Source organism: Rousettus aegyptiacus, unplaced genomic scaffold (genome assembly GCF_014176215.1).
Source record: "Rousettus aegyptiacus isolate mRouAeg1 unplaced genomic scaffold, mRouAeg1.p scaffold_m13_p_7, whole genome shotgun sequence".
NCBI lineage: Eukaryota > Metazoa > Chordata > Mammalia > Chiroptera > Pteropodidae > Rousettus > Rousettus aegyptiacus.
Window position 1 is genome coordinate 57,307,709 of NW_023416310.1, and position 13,849 is coordinate 57,321,557.

General features: G+C 44.7%; 1 protein-coding gene across 1 annotated transcript in view; it reads right to left on the reverse strand.

Annotated features, from left to right (window-relative positions):
• Positions 1-13,047, reverse strand: part of REEP1 (receptor accessory protein 1) — a 110,178-nt gene extending 97,131 nt beyond the window's left edge. Inside the window, exon 1 of the mRNA XM_016136495.2 lies at positions 12,954-13,047. Within this exon, the coding sequence (XP_015991981.1) occupies positions 12,954-12,985 (32 nt within the window). The 5' untranslated portion in view covers positions 12,986-13,047. The remainder of the gene's footprint in view (positions 1-12,953) is intronic.
• Between the last annotated feature and the right edge of the window lie 802 nt (positions 13,048-13,849).

Genomic DNA, 13,849 nt, shown 5'->3' on the forward strand with positions numbered 1-13,849 from the left:
TAGCTGGGCCAGGTGGGGGATGAGCAGATTGGAGAGCACTTTCCCATAGGCAGCTACCACTCAGCTGAGGCTGTCTTGCTGGGACCATCCTGGGACATGAGGTCATCTAATTCTTCAAGAGAAGATAGCAATCTAGATTTGAGTGTCCCATACGTCAATTGTATAAATGTTGGTGACTGATTCAAATCTAAACCACCACAAGGCAGATAAGCACATGCAGGATGGTCTCAGCCTGGAAGCCACCACATTTGTGACCCTGGGTCCAACAGTAGATATGAAAGCAGTTTGCAAAACACCAAAAGAAGGACTGACCTAGTGACTAGTATGGTCCATCTACCCAGGAAGCTGTCTACAAATTCTCCTCCTAGATCAGAGCTCCCACCCCTGGTGACTTCACCCAGCCCCACAGCTCCTGCCTGATGCCAGGCATGCTGCAACCACAGCTGACCTCATCCTCCCAGCCTAGTGGTGGCAGCTTCGCTGCCTAGGCATCCTTGTCAGCTGGGGAACTGGCCCAGGCTCTGCAGGGAAACCACTTCCCAACCCAAAGCCTCATTAAACTGGAGGAGCTGCCTCGTCAAAGTGCTGAGCCTCAGTCAAATCCCAGAGGACATTGCAGGGCTGGGCTGGCCCAGGGTGACCTCAGAGTTTGGATCCTATCCTCTCCTGAGATGAGGCAGGCATGGATGAGGTGAGCAGGTAGGCAGGGCTGAGCTGGCCAGGACAGCAACTAGAATAAACTGTTACAAAGGAAGATGGACTAGAGCATATCCAACAGCTCTTTACATTGATTTCTTGGGTCTGGGTGGGCGGAAGCCACACTAACAACTCATCAGTCAATTCTGCATTCTTTAGCTCTTTCTTCCCAACATGTGTGTGGGGGAAAGGTGGTTCCTGAGGGTCCTACCTCTGTCCTCTTTGGTCTCTTCCCTCAACATCTCATCACCGTAAACATCAAGGCCCCTGCAGGCTCCTGAGACTCTGGAGAGGGGCTGAGAGGGTCTATCTTGCTCGAAGCAGTTGGTAGTTCAGGAAGTTCAACCCAAATGGAGAGGAAGAAAACCTCAGAGAGAAGCCCCAGGTCACATAGCCCATCAGGGGCAGAGCTGGAGCCAGATGGTGCTACTGGCCCCATCATGTTTAGTGAGTGGCGCCATCATGTTTAGTGAGTGGCTCCACCACTAACTTGCTGGGGAATCTGGGGCAGACTACCCAGCTCTCCTGGCTTCCGTTTTATCATTTGAGAAAGAGGTAGTAATGCTCACCTGTACAACTGCTGTGTTAATGACATCACAGCACTCAGCCCACAGTAGCACCTCACTAAATACCAGATGGCTGGGTGAACTAGCCACGATTGGAAAGAAAACAATATTTCCCCTGAGATTCTGTAACCACTAGCATACCTTTACACAACCCTCATACATACAAAATTTACACTACACAAATGGTCAAACAAACAAACAAAAAACAAGAATTTACTTTCAGTAGTCTAACACGGGTAGTGTCCCCAAATGCCCAGCAGAAGCCAGTGTAAAGCTCTGGAGGAACCTGCCTTTAACCCGGGTCTCAAAGAATTCCTACTGATAAAGTCTCAAAGGATAAAAGTTCGTGGTAAAATAAATAAATAAATAAATAATTTGTAAGTTGGAAAACATACAATGTACCTTGATTGAGAGGCAACAGAAGCAAGAGACCATTGATTTACACCTTCAAAGAGAGTTTGGATACTAGAATTATCAGAATACAAAATAAATGTTTAATATGTTTAAAAGAATAAAAGTGAATTTATAATATGTGGAAGGAACAGAAACCACAATATGACTAGTTCTGAAACAGAACTAAATAAAATTTTTAAAATACAATAATTAAAATTTTAAAATCAATGAATATGCTTAGCAGCTGATTACATATGGCCAAAGAGACAGACATGAAGAAAATGATTCATTATACAATAGAAACAGAAAAAGGAATCAGAAGTAGGAAATGAAGAGATATGGAAGATAGAGTAAGAACATCTAACATATACCTAATGACAGGGCTAAAAAGACAGAAAAAAGGAATGGGTTGCAGAAAGAGTATTGTTGAAAAGTTACTAAAATGAGTGAACTTCTAAACTAATATTGAGTCAAGGAAATAGAGAAAATATATGGCTGTTTAAGAAATCAAATCAGTAGTTTAAAATCTTCCCCAGAGAAAGCATCTGTCCCTAATGATTGTACTGGCAAGTTCATCTATTTTACATGAAAGAAAGAAATGCCATCTTACAAAAACTATTCCAGAGTATAGAAAAAGAGGATCCATCCCAACCTGGTTTATGAGACTACTGTACCTCTTGATACTGAAACCAGATAAGGACAATTCAGCCAATATCTCTCATAAACATAGCTTGAAAAAAAAACAAACTAAATATTAACAAGTTGAATCTAGGATTGTTTCAACAACAAAAAAGAAAAATAACTATATGACCAAATTGGGTTTATTCAGGAACGCAAAACTGGTAAACAGTAAAACTAATACAATTTGACACTTAAAGGACAAAAAATATTTATATGGTACCGTCTCAGTGGAAGCATGAGATAAAATACAATATCATTCATTTGTCATAAAAACTCTTAGCAAACTAGGAAGAGAAGGAAACTTAAAGTGATGTCTGCCTTCACTACTTTTAGCCATCTTACACCAGAGAACATAACCAGGGTTGTATAATAAGGGGGAAAAAAAGGAATAGTTACTGGAAAGACAACACTGTGCTCTTCCCAGACGACATGACTATTTATCTGGAAATGCCAAAAGAATTTACAGTTTACTATTTTAACAAATAATAAAAAGATGAAAATTTTAATATACCAAATACACTGACATCAACAAATATAAGTACCTGGGAATAAATCTAACAAGTGATACAACAGATATTTACAGCAAAAATTACAAAATTTTATTGAAAATCACTAAAGAAGCCCTAAATAGAAACAAATACCATGTTTATGGATCAGAACACTCAATATCTTAAGAACATCAATTTTCTGTTGTTTCATATATTCAATGTTACACCAAACTCCCAAGAGATTTCTGTGTGTGTGTGTGTGTGTGTGTGTGTGTACACATAATTCTAAGATAACTCTAAACGTGTTTGTGGAAGAGAAAAGTACTAAGGCACTTTTGAAAGTAAGGGGACTTGTTATAACAGATATCATGAATTTTCATGAAGCTTTGGTAATTAACACAAGAGATACCAGCACAGAACCAAACTGTTCAGTGGAATAAAATAAAGAGCCCAGAAACAGACTGACACATCTATGGAAACAATTTATGACAGGGTGGAGGACTGCAAATCTAAAGAGAAAAGATGAACTTTATAATAAACAGTACTAAGACAACTGGTTTTTCTTATGGAAAACAAATTTGGAGTCCAACTTCACATCATATACAAAAATCACCTCAAGATGGATTAAGAAATTAAATTGAATGACAAAACTAAAAAATTGCTAGGAGTAATATAGGAGAATATCTTCACAATTTCAGGTAGGTAAGGTTTTTCTGGGATATAAAAAGTACAAACTATAAGTGAAATGATTGATAAATCCATTACATTAATATTTGATGAACTTCTGTTCATCAAAATATACTATAAGGAAAATGAAAAAATAAACCACAGACTGGGAAAAGACCTTTATAACATATAAGTGACAGACGATTAGTATCTAGAATATTTAAAGAACTACAAATCAGTAAGATCAGAACAAGAAAAAAACTGGCAAGACTTGAACAGGCTCTTCACAGAAGAGAGAACATGAATGGGCAATAAACATATGAAAGATGCTCAATCTCATTAGTATTCAGGAAAATGCAAATTAAAACCATAATGAAATTCCATTTTGTACTCACCAAACTGGCAAAAGTTCTAAAGTGTGGCAATATAAGTGATAGTAAAGACGTAGTGCAACTGACTTGTATATTTTGCTGAGGAAAACCTTTTGGAAAATAATTTATGAAGAATGAAATGTGTAGGGGACTTGCCCGATATCAAGAATTTGCATAGAGTTATGATAATTAAGACAGTGTGGTCCTGGGGCAGGGTCAGACAAATTGATTAATGGAACAGACTAAAGAATTGAGGAACAAACTCACACATCCACAGAAACTTAATTTACATTATTTGGTCAAGTGAAAGATGCATATATTATATGCCTCAGCCATTCCATTCCTAAATAAATCTGTGCACGGGTGTACCTGGAAACACGTACAAGAATGTTCACTGCAGAACTCTTTACAAGAGCAAAAAACAAAATCCTAGAAAGAAACCTAATGTTCATAAACAGTCATGTATTGATATAAAAAGAAGGTAATGTGCTATTTCTTAAACTGAATGGTAAAAGAATACTTATTGTTATCCATTATACCTTAACCATTTCTTTGTCTTTTCCATTGACTTGTTGACTCTGAGAAAGATACTTACCAAGAAGGGCTACTGGTGGCTAAAAGAGCCTAGTAGCTCTTTCAAAACAGGGGCTTCTCAGACAAGCCAGGCTTTAAGGAGAAGGCTGCACTAAACTGCACTAAACTCCTGCACTGAACTGTCTGCTTGCACTTTCTTGTCATCTGAGCCAACCCTTATAAAGGAGTTCCTGGAATCATATTCCAACCAATAAGACTGAGACTTTCCCCATCGGAGCTACTCAACTATATCCCTATTAGCATCTTCACTGACCAATTGGAGCAGCTCCACTCTGACTAATCAGAACAGTGCTTTTTGGATCAAACTGTGAGGATTTGGAGTTCTCCTCTGCATTGAAGATGGACCAATCAGGAACCAGGAATGGGGACTTCTCTCTATATAAGTCACCTTTCCTCTGGCCCAGATACCGCACTTTCCTTTTCCACTGTAGACAAGGCTGTGTTTCCCTGGCTGGAGCTGAAACACTGAAGACAGGCACTGATTAGACTGGCTTGGAACATGGCAGAGCAGAGGAGACCCAGGCAGGAAGAGCAGACTAGAGCAGAGCAGAGCTGCCTGGCTCCAGGGCTGCCTAGCCTGAGGGCCACCTCATAGCCATGCTGTTCCCCATCTGTGCTGCTTCATAATTGAGCTGTAACACTATTGAGCTCTTCCACAGCTGTGCTCTATCACAATTGAGCTGTTTGCACTGAATAAAGTTTCCTTCTTCACTGACCCCAAATTGAGGATACCTGTTGGCACTGAATTGGTGCAAACAACCACTGGTTGACAGACTCAGTAATTTTTTCAAATCAAGGAGGGTCCAGAAATGGAGACAAAATGTTAGACCACCACAGTGTTCTCCTTTCTTTAGGTTGTTCTTAGGTGAATTTCCTTCTGGTAGCGGTAGGGCCAGCAGCTCTGGGTTTGGTGGGCTGAACAATGGCCTCCCAAAGATATTTAGGTCTTAATCCCTGGAACCTATAAATGTTACTTTACATGGCAAAAAAAATTTGCAGGTGTGATTAAGTTAAGGATTTTGGATAGGGGAGGATTTTGAAGGCTCTGCTGAGAGGACTCACTAGTAAGACCAGATTTCACAGAACATAGGGCCTGGCCTGAAGAGAATATAGATCCTACTGAATCTCGAGACTTCCTCAAGAGAGACAGACACATGGGACCAGTAGTTCTCAGCCTCAAGTGCTCATGACGAAAAATCCTTTCATGTTTCTGTAAATCCACTGTGAATCCCTAGTACAAGCTGACTGTTTCACCTTGCCTCTTTCTCAAGGCAGGTTGTACCCCACTATCTGCTGAGTAGCTCAATATTCTGACAGGCTTTGCCTTGACAGTCTAAACCCCAATTGAGACAAAACTAAATTTTACACAGATCACAATTAGGCAGCCCATCTGTGAAAGGCTCTTGGTTGGACAATGGGTTGGAGAGTCCAGTTATGCCATTCAGAACTCATAAAAAGTCAGAGTTGGAACCTCTCAGAACCAGAAAGGATGAACCACAGGCTAGCACAAATGGATGATTTGGGATTGAATTCTGTTCTAAGCCAATAATGGGAACCTTAGGCAAGTCCATTTCTTTTTATTTCACAGGGGAGATGATAGTACCTGACTCAGTGCTTCCCAAGCTTCATAGAGATCTTGTTAAAATACAGATTCAGTAGGTGGGGCCTGGGAGTCTGCATTCCTGATTAGCTCCCAGTGATGCCGACATTGCTGGTACACTGACTACTCTTTGAGTAGCGAGGTCCTGACTCAATTGTGATCTAACATGTACTTACTGGGCACATTACTACACGTGAAGAACTGTGAGGGAGACAAAAAAAATAGACGTGGTCCTTAAGGAGAGGTAAATATATAAACCACCATTTTGCAAGGTACAAAGTGATTATGCCACTCTGGGGACCCAAGGGATAGAAACTGTTCTTCAGTTAGGGAACTCAAGAGAGGATTCATAAAGGAAGACAGATAGAGACAAACATACAGAGCATGGCAAAAATCATAGGGCGCCTTCAGTGGCCTAGCCATGGAACGGCATAGATTCTTTACAACTTCTACTTTCTCCTCAAAATCAAGATCTAGAATTCAGTCATTCAACATATATGGTAGTCATTGGGGCTGTTCAGTAGAACTGCAATTCTCCACCCACTCTAATTCGGGCTTGGCCATATGATTTCCTTTGGCCAAGGTACTTAAGAGACAGTGTATGATTCTCCATTTTTCTTTCCCTACCACAGTGAATCCTGGTACCTTAGGAGACTCAGTTAGCCTGGGACTTTAATGACTACAACGAGAAGTATCTCTGCCAACCCACAGTGAACAGGCAGAATACAGCAAGAAATAAACCTTTGTTGTCTTCAGCTGCTTGGATTTAAGAGTTGTTACTGCAGCACAACTGAGCCCATTCTCACCACTACAATATATATTTAGTAATACAAGCACTATTCAAGGCTTTCCTTCCAGGATATAGAACAGCTCAAGGCATCAAAGGAAAAGTGGCAAGACCGGGCCTGAGTAACTAGAATCATGCCAGCTTTCTTCTCTCTCTACCCATGTCTCATTTGTTCATCTCTGTTTTGCCATACTCATCCCCTTTGCCTACAGGCCTTCTCCATGTGCCTGCAGGTTTAGCCACCGGCAGCCCCACCTTCATATCTATCCACCTCTGAGCTCCATAGGCAAGACTATCCTTTTCCAGTTTCAAATCAAGAATCAAGAATGTGACTCAGTTTGGGTCACGTACCTCTGGGCCAATCTCTGTGCCTAGGGAAATTTGTAGCTAAGCCTGGGTCACATGCTCACTCCTTTGGCTGAGTGGTAGGAGGTAGCATCGATGGGGTATGTTATCAGAAGGGAACGGGAAGCTTGAAGTCCAAAGTCCATCTGCAGACCCCAACAAAGAGGTAGAAAGGATGTGAATGCATTTTCATACAAGAGAAGGCCAAGAGAGAATTTAACTGAGCTGTGACTGGTGAAAGCAAAGGAAAAAGGGAAAATATAGTATATGCACGATTGTCCTAAGAGAAAAGGGGCAGACTAGAGAGCCACTAGGCTGGACAGCTCCCTACGCTGGCAACAAGAGTCACCTTTGGCCTAGAATTGCCAGGTGACCAACAAGGTCTGGTGGGGGCAGATGTCAGGAGAAAATGTTAACTCAAGTAAAGGATGCTGCTGTTTACTAATTAAGGGAAGTACGTAAAACTCTGACAGTGGTACAGACCTCTCATCAGGAGTGGGCTAAGTCTGGGAGAGAAAATACTGAACTAATAAGTGTGGCCCCATTACCATCTTCCCTGCATGACTCACTCATGGGACTCCTTCTTTACTGAGCCCAACCCAGCTCCCTATTTCTCCTCAAGACAGCATCCCAGGCAGCCTCCTCTCAATCATAAGAGATGAAACTCACTTGCCATCCCTGATCTAGCTATGCATATTATGCCTGAAGGCCTACACCAGATCACCTACGGAGATTCCTTCAGATACTCTTATTACATGCCAAACATTTGGTCCTTTATATTTCCTTTTTCTCTATAATCTCAGAAAAGCCTCTGGGTGCAACTAAAAAAAACCCAAACTAAAACAATGTGCTTCTGTGTGAAGACAGATGAGATGTGCAAGTCTAGAATAGAGAATATGTATATAACTATCCATCTTCCAACCCATCGGGGCCTTTCTGAGGCCCAGAAGTAAAAGAAAAACATCCTCATAGGCCAGATGCAATCCTCTTTAGCTTGTGTTTGTCCTCAGAAAAATTCTTACAGATGCGAAGATCCTAGTAACCAGTGTGTGGCTCATCCTTGGCAGTGAAATTCGAGAGATACAATATACAGTGACTACTGCATGGCCAAGTCTTCCCTCCCTACAGCCTCTTGAACCCCCTTGGAAAACACACATACAACACACAAACACAATACAAAATGCCAGCCTCACCAGAGGGTCCAACTCCCCCTTCTCTCATTTTTCCCAGTGCTTTTCCTCCCCCCAAAAAAACACACCCCAAAAAAGATAGCTCTCTTCAGCAAGAAGGGGAGGACTGAGCCAGTAATAACCAGGTAAGACCCTTACTTGTCCATTAACCTTCAAATAAAACACGGCAGGAATAAGTGCACAAAAAGCTACTTCCCAGCGAGTAGGCAGGATTAATAAACAAAGAACAAGGCAGCAGAACAGCAGTGAAATCTAAGCTGGTATTTTTCACTTCCTTGAGGATACTTTTCCTGTTTATAAATAAACATGGTGCACTGGGGCCAGCTGGGGAGAAGGAGGAAAGGAAGGGGCCTATGGGAGCAATGACTCTTGAAAACATTAAAACCTCCAAGGCAATGTTGGCTAACATCCGTATCTCACAGACAGGGAGCTGGGTCCCAGAGCAGGTGTGAGCTGCCCTTAAGACTCTGATGTTGGGTCAGACCAGTGCTGGGACTAGAACCCAAGTAGGCTGACTTCTAGCCTAACAGCTTCCTTTCACAATTCAATGGAAACATTTACTCAGCTCCCATCCTGTAGTGCCAGAAAATACCTCCTAAACCAACCTGAAGCCTCCATTAACAGGATCATTTTTCTGCACTCCATGTTTTAAAAGTAGGCCCCACAGAAAGGCAAGCTTATATTTAAGAATTTACGTTCTTTTTCTTTTTTTCCATTTGTTTTGCAACAGTTGGGGAACACATTCCTTCCAGTCTCCTCTACTTGTACATCGCTGACCCAGACACACAGACTTCATGCTCCAATCACACTCCTAGCACTTGGCCATATCTTTCACCACCAAACTAAGATTCTGTTTAAATATCGAACTGTACTTTCTAAAAACTAACATTTTTCAAAGATGTGTAATTTGGAATTAAGGTGCGTGCGTGTGTTTTTTCCTGCATAGCTATCAGTTATTTAGAAAATTTGTTGAAGTAGGACTCACTTTTTCCCCATGCAGATAATTGGAGTGTTGGTCTACTATCCCCATCAGCGATGGGATGCTCTGGATCCAACATTCTGGGCCTTAGCCAAAATTCCGTCCAGAGGCAATAAGGCAATACCTGCTCCCTGGAGTGAAAGCTTTAAAACAGAGCATTCTCCCAAGAAGGCATGGAGAAGCCTCTGTGTGTCCCGCAGTGCACAGTAGTATACGCTCCCCAATTGAAATTCATTCCTTCCTAGGTCTTAAATTGTAAAGAAAACCAAATATTTTAAAGGAGGCATGCAGGCCAGTCCTGAAAGAGCCCCCACGTTCCATGCAATCATCAACTAGGTTCCAGCAAGGCTAACCTTGCTACTGCACTAAGCGTCTCTTCCTTAATTCTTCTTAGGCTGAACTAAGCCTAAGAAGCTGGAAGACAGCTGACAAAAAAACAGCACCTCAAACTGGTCTTCATCCAAGGCCTTTGCCCAGTGGGCACAACTCTGTCTTGACACCCAATGACTTCCATCTCCTGGGAATTATGCTTGCCAGCTCCCTTGCTTATCCTAGGACCTCTGGTCTCCTTCAACACAACCAACCTTTACTGTGTGCACTTAGGTGCCAGATACTTCAAAAAAAGTCATCTTGGGAGGGGGTAAGGGGTTGGAGAGGGAAATAAGCCACTATCACAGCCAGAGACAACACAAGTATCCACAAACACTGGCTGGCTGTCCCTAGATACCATCGGCTTGTCTTGAGGCCTCTGGTTAGAAGGAAGACACTCCCATCTCTCCTCAGAACACAATGATAGGTCTTCCTTAAATGTTTTTTGATGTGACTTAGGCTTATAAAACCATGAAAAGACTGTTTACAGGAAATGGGACTCTGGACAAAAATCATAGGACACCATACCAGAGGTCTTGGGAGCTTGAAAGAGATCAAGTTAGGACCACTGTCAGGACCAGGCAGAAGTGGAAAAGGTATTGGACCCAAAATCCAGAGACCGTATTTTTTATCGCCTCACCCTGTGTCCTTGGGCAAGACACATTCCCTCTGCAGTTTTACAGATGAGACGGAATGACTGGATCGTTGGCTTTTATTAGCAATAAAACTCATATAGTTTGTAAATTATTTTTTATCAAGAGGCCCAATACACAAAACAAACAAAAGGGGAGCTGCTTGTGCTGAATCAGGGTTGGGTTGCCCAGAGCTGGCTGGCCTTTAGGGAAGCCAGTTTGAAAACCACAGGAGTAGATTAAGTCTGAGAGCCCCTTCCAGAGCTCTTACACCTCTTAGGTAGCTGGGAGGACAGAAGAAAGAATCATCATTGATTTAATGCTCTTCATGGTGCTTGGCAATTTATATATCACGTCATTAAATTCTTTGCCACAGCAACATGAACTAGACTGTGAACTGAAATCTCTTGTGAACTGCAGTTTATTTCCAAGAGGCAGAACTTGGATTTGAACCAAGGGTTTTCTGACTCCAAATGTGGTATTCTTACTCCTTGCTAAGAGGTATATGGAAATTTGGGCTGAGTCAATAATTCTCTTCAATTGTAAATATAAACATATGTGCATATATGCATAGGGAACAATCATCTTCAAGAATATACCTCTTAAAATTATCATTAGCTATGTCTATGTGGTAATAATGCAGATGATTTTCAGTCTATTTACCTATATTTTCTAATTTTCCTATAATGAACAGCTATGATTTACATGAAATAGGTACTACTTATTACAGCGGTTTTAATAATTCCCAACTGACACTTCCATGTTGGGTTTCTATGGCAAACTAGGGATTGGGGGGACAGGGGGTATCGCAGATCTTTTGAAGTTGACAGTGGGAATAGCAACTCACAAACTCTCCCTTAAGAGAGTCCTGGGCAGACCTAAGGGGCAGTTCTAATGGTCATTTAAGTTCTTTGAAGATTCACTCCTGGGAAGTGCGGTTGTTTTAGAAAGTAAAAGCAAGTCTCTGAGATCCCTCCCAAATATATGCCTCTCCTACCCACCCTCCTCAATTGCCTTATATAGTGCGTGTGAGGAGGGGCGGTGAATGAAATTAAAAATGGCCACATGAACCCCAGACCAAAAGCCCTCACTACTCAGCCTCAACCCAGCAGTATCTATAGAGACGGAGCCCTCCAGCCAGGTAAACTCTCTGGCCCTACCTAAGAATCTCCACCCCCCCCCCCAACACACACACACACACACACACACGCACACACACAACCAGTGGCAAATATGAAGATCACAGTACTACTTCAGGAGAGAAAATACCACCCTGAAGGCAAGTCAGGCGCTTTGGTCAGGGATGAGGTGGGGCAAGGCGTGCCAGCTTCTTCCCTGTATTACTCATGCCAGCTTTGCTGGTAGAAACCTAAATATTTAACATGCCTCCTCGAGGCACACCACACACTCCCAGCAGTCAGCAACAGCTATGCAAAGGCCTGTACAGAATGAAGGATTTGGGGGCTGAGAGGCACGTACACTCTGACTTGAGCGGCAAAGCCCAGAATGGTGGCCAGGAGACAATGCTGAGAACCACTTCACAAGGCTGCCACTGACTGCTGCTTTGAAAATCAGAAAAGAATTGTAGGAGATGGGAGATGTTTCAAAACGTACCGAGTGATGGTGCACGATCAACTGGAGTCGGGAGCCCCTCTGAGACAAAGAAAAAGCCTGAGGTGAACCTCCCGTCCCCACTCCCCAAACCAATTTCAGCCTCGACTCTCCTAAGCAGGTGTCAAAACCTGTCCTGACTCAGGCGAGAACGGCTAGGAAAAGACAACTGGAACAGCAATGTCTATGTCCAAAGGGGAATATATCCACGAGGGAAGGAGCTCTAGGGCTTGACAGAGAAAACACCACCCACGCCCACCCCCAATGACTTCACACAGGCCTCACCCTAAATGACTCTGTGCTCTTCTGCAAGGCCTGCGAGGTGTCATCCCACCATCCAGGTGGCAGACTGTCAATTGGAAATTTCCGGTGAATTTCTGGAGATGCCTACTCCTAACTCTCGCTCAAACCCCTTCCGAAGGAAGGGGGACCTGCCCTTGCCGCTGTCCATTTTAGAAACCTAAAAAGGAGTATGTTTTCAACTCCATTGGGAGCCCCGCCTCCATTTCTCCACCCTTCTCCGCGCTGACCCCTCCAAACAGTGCTCTAGGGTCATCTGGGCTCTGTCATTTTCGCCTCACAAAAGCGTGGCGGCTGGTGGGGCGCGGCGACAGGCGACCCTAGCCAGCGTTTCTCCCAAAGGAGATGCGTGTCACCGCGGCGCGCCCATTCGGGGCCTCCGCAAATCCCACCAACCCGGGAAACAAAGCGGCAGGGGCGCGGCGAGACGAGCCCCCAGGGGAGGCCCCGAGCGCCCCAGCCCTGGCGGCCCCGCCCGCGGGCCCCCTGAGCCCGGGCCCGGCCTCGCAGGGCAGGAGCCGCGTCCTGCGCCTCCGGCTCGCCGGCGACCTCAGCAGCTACTGTACCTACTAAAATTAGCGGCCACCGGGTATTAATAGCCTTAGCGCAGGGGGGCGGGCGCAGCCCCGGCACCGGGGGCGAAGAAAAAGGAGAAGGAAGGGACGCGGAGGAAAAGGCCACTTACACCACCAGCCTGGAGATGATCCATGACACCATGGCGGGCGGGCAGTGCGGCCCGTGCGGCGGGGCGGCTGCGGGCGACTGGGCGGCTGCAGCGCTCCGGGCACGTCAGTTCGCGCACGGCCGCCGCCGCCAGACTGAGCGCGCCCGCTGCGCTGCCCGGCGCTCGCGCGTCGGCGCAGCCGCGGCACGTTGCGGCGGCGGCGGCGGCGGCCCCAGCCCCCGGGGCTCGGTGGGCCCGCGGCGATTGGGCGGCGAGCGGGTCCGGCACCAGCGGGACCCGCCCCGCCCCGCTCGCCCCCGCCCGCGGCCGAATTCAGGCAGTTACTCGGTGCGCTCTGGGGCACCAGCAGCCCAAGCGCAACCCTGAGGTGGGCCAGTTGGCAGGGCAGAGACCTGGGTGTTGCCCCTTCCTCAGTGTCATGGTGGGCAAACTGAGGCCTGCACCTAGACCTTGGGAATCTGTCTACCTATTCTGGTTGATATTCAGTCATCCATTATTCAGATACAGCAATAGCCTCGTGAGGGGCTTACCTTTATCCAGAGCCAATCCCTCCATTCTGTCCCGCACACGGCATTAAAGTGCAAAGAAACAAATCTGGGCATGCGTTTCCCCTCATGAAAATTCCAGAGTCTCTGATTGATGTAGTCCCTGTCTACAAACTCATGCCACCGCCATCCCCTAAAGATCCTTCCAGCTCTTTTCACTTTTGGACTTCCACTTGTGCCGTTCCCTCTTCCCTGTTCATACTATACTCTATGCTGCACCTTCTTCAAGGCTCAAATAAAAGGTTACTAAGAAAGGCCTTTTCATACGGGGCTGCTCCAGCATTTTGGTATGGAATTGGCCCAAGGGTACAATCTGGCCAGGAGTTGTCATTGTATAGCACTAGTGTCCTG